The sequence below is a fragment of the Euphorbia lathyris genome, chromosome 5, assembly GCF_963576675.1.
Source record: "Euphorbia lathyris chromosome 5, ddEupLath1.1, whole genome shotgun sequence".
NCBI lineage: Eukaryota > Viridiplantae > Streptophyta > Magnoliopsida > Malpighiales > Euphorbiaceae > Euphorbia > Euphorbia lathyris.
Window position 1 is genome coordinate 36354117 of NC_088914.1, and position 6759 is coordinate 36360875.

The 6759-nt window shown below is 33.7% G+C and overlaps 1 protein-coding gene across 1 annotated transcript; it reads right to left on the minus strand.

Moving 5' to 3' along the window:
• Positions 1-238: 238 nt before the first annotated feature.
• Positions 239-5193, minus strand: LOC136228952 (transcriptional regulator STERILE APETALA). Its single transcript, XM_066017453.1, has 2 exons — positions 4997-5193; positions 239-1576 (listed from the first exon to the last, which is right to left on the minus strand). Exons 1-2 carry the CDS (start codon positions 5189-5191, stop codon positions 449-451), a joined length of 1323 nt encoding a protein of 440 aa, XP_065873525.1. The 5' UTR covers positions 5192-5193; the 3' UTR covers positions 239-448.
• Positions 5194-6759: the final 1566 nt, after the last annotated feature.

Sequence of the window (6759 nt, forward strand, 5' to 3'; positions counted from 1 at the left end):
AAAATAATCTTTTTATAAATAAATATAATAATATAACTAAAGTTAATATATTATATTTTTTATCAGTAAAAAAGAAGGAAGTCACACCTCAACTCCATCGTTAGTGTTTTATATTATATATAGATGAAAAGAATTACATAAATGAAATGAGTGGTACAAAAGGATCCAACCGGGCAATGTACCACAGATTTGAATATTAATAAAAAGCATCTGAAATTTAAAAAAAAAAAGAAAAGTACAAAAGAAAAGGAAGTTGCATAAATTAAAACTAGAAATAAGCACAGACAGACAAATCTCTTCTTTCTTAGTCAATTCCAAGCTGTCGCCTTCTCCTTTCACATCTCTAAGTACACATTTCTCTTTCTCTTTCTATATATATTTATGTCAGTTATTAGTCCTCTTTTCCTCTTACCCTCCCCCTACCCCAGGTCACGTCCTACTCCTACTCCTACTGCACCCCAAAATCCCATATATGTATAGTCGCGTCACTTGATGCTACTGCCACGTGTCTTTCATCTGCAACTATTCCTTTTATTTCTCCTATCCTTTCTCTTATGTTATACAGATACTCTCCCTCTTCTCCTTCTCTATCCCACACCCTTATCCCTCCTCCTGCGCATATTAGCGCGTATCCTCCGTTTATACATCCCATCATTCCTCTCTGCGTTCTTCTTATGTTAAACCTACACACTTGCTCATTTCCTAAACTGCGCACCCTAGCCATCCCTCTGTTATCCACCACCATATACGCCTCCTTCCATACCTCAAAACACCCTACTATATTCCCTCTACTCAATCTTTCTTCCCTCACTATTCCCCCTTGATTCCTTAAATCAAATTCTATCAGCCGTAAACTCGTACAGGCCACCGCCGATTCCCGACTCAGTACTCTCACTCTTCCAACTATCTCACTCAACTCGGTTAATGTGTGCCAACCTCTGACGGAATCCGGGTCGGTTAATACGCCGCCGACGAAGGTCAGCTCTTCCGTGTTGCCGTCCCAAATCTGGAATGCCCGTCCTGGAACCCCCGCGTGGAGGCCCACCCACCATTGGGCCCGGCCCGTAAAGTCTATTAATGCCCCTTCGGCAACCACGTCACCATAGTGGACCCTACGTGGATAAGCATTGCTGTTCAGTAATGCCACGTAGATGTCACCATCTAAAGTTGCAAAAACTAAGCGCGTGTCGTTTAAAATAATCCCTGAAACAGCGCGGGAGAAGCGACCCAGGCGGTCTCGGTGCTGTGGGCGGAAAGTACGCGCGTGTTGGCGCGTGTTTAAATCGAACAAGCGGACGGCTCCGTCTGCGAAGCCACAAGCTAGAAATTGGTCGGAGAGTGCCATAGAACGGCAGATGGGAGCGTCGGGATCGTTAGGATCGTCGACATCAGCTGGATCAAAATGGAGGGTAAAATGGGAATATGTAGCGGTACGGAAGTTCCTAGCCGTCCGATGGCGATAAATGAACTCTTCGTGCCAGGTTTGATGGAGGAGATTAGTCCTTCCCCAAATACGGCGAGTAAGACGGTGCCAGAGGAGATCGGAGCGGGAGACAGCTCGCCAGGTAGAACATACCTGGAAGGAATAAAAGAAACCACGTGGATATAAGTAAGCAGAGCCATGCATGCACGTAGCAGCAATATCTTTAAAAATAAATAAATATAGGATTTAGGGTTAAGTGTCAGAAAATTAAATGAAAATAAACAAGGATGTAGAGCAGCAAAGCAAAATACATTAATTAAGTGTGGTGGACATGTGAATATTTAGAAAAACGAAGGTAGAGCATGCGTGATTGAGATTAGCTTTGTATGTAGGTAGGTAGGTGCAGAAGGTAGAGACTAGAGAGAAGTTGAAAGAGATGTCGTCTTTTATCATATGTCCGGATTCCAAATAAACCTACCATATCTATATCTTTAATTATTACTAATATTTACTATTTCTTTTTATCAATAAATATATAAATTTCTCTATTTCAAATCAGACTGTTAGGTAGAAGGTTAAATGGTTTAACACTGCTTCAACTAGCTGCAAAAAATCCTATAAAAATTAACTATTTTATTTTATTTCATAACAAAAAAATTAAGAATATCAATACAAATCTATACTAATATTTTTTAATACTTGAAAATTAAAAATCTATACTAATATTAAGCCTTCAGAACAGAAAAATTATTATATAAAAACTAAAAAACGAATCCTAGAATAGTATATACAAAGAAACAGTGGAGTATGAGTTTGATCCTCCTTCACATGTTATGTGATCCAAAAACTAAATTAGAAATATAGAACTAAAAATTATAAGAATAAAATTAGATAGTAATTTTCACCTATTAAAATCTTACGATGGAAATTAAAATTCATCGTAGCCTGTACCTAATATAGTGACTAATCAAATTCACTTATTCAGTTATTTATTAGATAAACATCGTAATATTAGAAAGTAAAAGAGTCGTAGTTAACTAGATGTGTATAATTTAAAATTATGAGTATAAAATTAAAAAGTAAAAGAATTGCGGAATTTCTATCTCAAAAAACAATAGAATAATCAATTTTGCATAAAAAAAAATTATTTATTAATTAATGAATAAAGAAATTTTGATTTTTTATTTCTTTAAAAAAAATAATGCTAAAATTATTTATTAATTAATGAATAAAGAAAATTTGATTTTATATTTCTTTTAAAAAAAAAATAATACTGAAACTTTAACCGGTAAAACCTGTGATTAGTTTTCCAATCTTAATGGTTCAGCTACACAGTTAACCGATTTTAGCGATGTTAGTTTTGGGTATTTCCAAACTGATTTACCTGTTGAGTCCGGTTCAACTAGGTTAATCAGAACCTGCTGGCCTGTTCTGGATCTTACAACTTTGCTCTTTGCCTCTAATAAAAATTTCTCTCAAATAGTAAACTTAATATGTAGCATGACTATAACTTGACAGTTGTATTGAACATTTAATAACTGAAACAGTTTCATATTTTTGAGAAATTATTTGTAAATGTAACGATAGTATATTTAATTTTTTAGACAAAAAAATTTGGGTTGAAATAAAATAGAAGTTGTTAAAAAAATCCCATTTGATTTTGTTAAGGTAAACTCTATAAGAAGAGGAAAATAGAAGTAAATATGGAAGTTATATTTTTGTGATTATGGATAAATTATGAAAAAGTAAAGAAGTATGGTTACATGAAAACATCCTAGTATGAGGGAGACTTTGACCTTCCTCTTTGGCTCTTATTATCTAAGTACAGCAAGTACAATGTGAACTATTATACTTTTGGTACTTGGGAATGATTTCATTTTCAATTCCAAACAATCCATCCATCCATCATTTTATAAACTCAAAATATGGATAACATTTAAATTAAAGAGTAGGATAGGCTATATTTTGAGAAATACAACTGAGGTCCGACAAGAAAAAGATATAAAAAATTAATTTAAACTCTTATTACAGGTTGGGAAGTGTATGAGAACAGTGACAGAAAGGGACAAAGAAGCAAAGGGTGTGGTGTGGTCCATACAAATAGTAGTATTATTTTTATTTGATGGGAAAGGAAGTGTTTTTTATTTTTATTTTTGGGAAAGGAAGTGTTAATGTTAATATGAAAATGTATAAATGATACTAGTAAGATTAAGATGTTACAGCAGGTCGGTTTGAGGCGTGGTTTCCCATATTTATGTAAATAAAAAAATAATAGTATCTTTCATTTCCAAGAAAAGAAAAGACTTGTCTCGTTAAAGGAAGCGAATCTGTATCTTCCCTAACTTGCCTTTTTCTGCTATTTTCTTTTTTCACTCTCCACTCTACTTTTCTACTATACCACCCCCTCAAATACAGTAATACACTGTTGTCCTGCCATTTATTCATCTTCTTAATTGTTCCGATATTAGCATGATAAATATGGTTAAGTTACTCAATAATTTAACCATTCAATTAAGATTTGAATCCTAAAATGTAATTAGGATGGAAAAACTTGGTGGAACATCTGCCACACCTTCTTTATTTGAGAGGGTAACTTCAACCACTTACAAGTTTCTTGCTTCTTTTTAAAAACAGCCTCTCTCAACTCAGAAAATGTAATTGTAGTTTACATTTTATAAAGAAGAAAGTTATAATTTGAAATGTATTGTAGTCCATAACAAAAAAAAAAAAAAGTGTATAGTAGAAAAGAAAAAAACAAAAAAGAAGTCACGAACTGAGTCTGAATCTTGGCTCTCGCAGACATGAGTTTATAAAACAAGTATTGGGCTCCATGTGCTTTTTGGAATTGCACATGCTGCCTTTTGACTCATTTTTAAAAGCCTAATATACTGGACGGGCTATCTATCTATTTCTAAACATCCATATATACTTGTTTGTTTCAAGAAAGAAACCATTCCTTAAATCATGCTTAAAAATATACTATTATATATTACTATATGATATGATGAGAGAGATGTCCGAAATAGCAAAATTAAAATGACTTTGTTTATATGGAGGAAAGTTGAGTCAAAAAAGGGTAATGGGATTCTAGAGCTTGAAAAGGATCATGCCAATAAAGGGAAAAAGGAAAATCTAAGCACAAAAAAGCCCTTTTTCTCAACTCATGAAAATACACAGTCTGCTCTGCTATGCTATGTGAAAAAGGAACTTCATTTTTTCTACAATCAAAAGAATTAGTAGTTAGAAATGGACCCATCATGACCATAACCAGTTTCTTACAATTTCCCTTCCCTTGGATTCTCATATACTTCCAACCCAGCTTATGTGTCAGCATTTTTCTACAACTCAGATTATAATATTTAATAGTATTATAAGTATACTGTACTGCAACACAGCAGTTTGACTTAGACCAAGCTTTTGTCCATTCTTGTTCTTGTTCTTGTTCTTGACACAGACATCCCATTCATTCTCTATTCTATTGTCTACTTCTCTTCTCTTATCAAATTTAAATAACAAGAACACATTGCTAATTAATTAATTAATTAATCATTATGAATAAGAAGAAGAAGAAACCTGAAATAGATTGACGATGGCCTGAGCAGCGGCGAGACGGCCTAAGAATTGAGAAGCGTCAATGGCGACTTGAGTAGCAAGAGCTTCAATGAAAGGCTCAGGCCACACCTCGTTAATCGTACGCCGACGAGACCTTGATGGCCCTTCATATTCATTTCCATTACCATTGTCCGAAGAAGAAGAGGAAGAAGACATTAATAAATTAAGGAAATAAGGATATATATATCTATGCGGAGAAAAACAAAGTAGTATTAGAGAAGAGAGGAGAAGAAAGAAAGAAAGAAAGATATCTAAAGAACAAGGACAAAAAGGTATACATAAAGACTCAGACCGAGGGGTCCCATAAAAGCCTCTTTCTTTTCTTTTCTTTTCTTTGGAAGACAATATTTTATTTATTTTTCCTTTTTCCTTTTTTAATTATAGTATTTTGTTTGAATCATACTATAGTCATTGATTAATATCAAAACGTTACAGACAGACAGATAGACATGAAAATCAATTCCAATTTGCAAAGACGGCGGTGCTGGACATTTTAATTTCCCATGTACATTTCTTTTGGAACTTACTAAATACCCTTTTCTTTTCTAGAAAGAGGAGGAGGTTGCAATAACCATATAGAATTATTCTAATTAATTTGAATAGATTATAGCTAGAAAGAGTTAATTATTTGAAACATTAATATAGTGAAAGTACAAGAATTGGGGTGAAAGAAGAGATGGGGGACCTCAATCAGTCACAGCTGAACTTGGGGTTTACTGGTAGCTCACTGGAAGCTCTCTCTATAGTTTTACCTTCAATTCAAACCTTTTTAATTGCTTATGTTTAAAGCCTTTTTTTCGGCTTTGTTTTACTTATCTTCTTTGTACTTATGTACTCTTTCTTACTATTACTAACTTCTACAATACTGTTCTCTTCATCATAACTGGATTCACTCTTGGGTACAAATTCTTCAACTGTATTTATAGCCTTTTGTCTTAACTTAATCATTCTTGTTTTTCTTCACAATACAACATCAATCAACTCACACTCAGATACAAAATCACCAATCATTCATATGCAATATCAAAGAATTGGGACACCACAAAGGCTCGAACCTCATTTACACACTTGTATTAAAAGATCATACACTACCTTCTATACACTAAGCCTTAAATCAAAGAGGAGTGGGACGAAATTAGACATTAAGGGATTAATGCAAGTGATCGACAGAAGATGATAGAAATTTAAGGGCCGCAGTATATTCAGCTAACAAACAATCTCAAAAAACTATAAATGGACCCCGAAGCATCTATTCTAAAAACCCAACCAATCAACCCAAAATGACTCCTACATTATGTCAAATTCTTTCTAGAACTTTAGGTTTTTTTCTTCATAATTTGTAGTTTTGGTTTCACTTTTCAATTTCTTTTTAACTTCAATTTACTCCTTTAGCAACCTTTTTTCAAGTTCCTTACCTTTATTTATCGATTTCTAGTACAAAAGTTACTAATTCCGTATTTGGAAGTTTACTAAAATCATTTTCTGTCAAGTTTTATAGTTTCTGTCCAACATTTTTCCGTTCTTATTTCAGACCATTTAAAGTCTGTTTTTGCTCTCAATGTCTTATAGATATTCACTCTTGAGATTCTAAATTTCATGTTAGCCTTTCGGTTTGCCTAATTCCGTGTCCGAACACCCATTTTACAAGTCATTCTTCGGACCCTAAATCATTTTATATATTCTGTTTCAGCTTTTATACAATCTGTCCACCTGTTTCATGTTCA

What these genes read in the sequence shown, in the direction of transcription:
- LOC136228952 (XM_066017453.1), bottom strand. Translation starts at nt 5,191, where the DNA reads ATGTCTTCTTCCTCTTCTTCTTCGGACAATGGTAATGGAAATGAATAT. An exon ending in CCATCGTCAATCTATTTCAG is followed by an intron (nt 1,577 to 4,996) that starts GTTTCTTCTTCT and finishes TATTCCTTCCAG; the next exon opens with GTATGTTCTACCTGGCGAGC.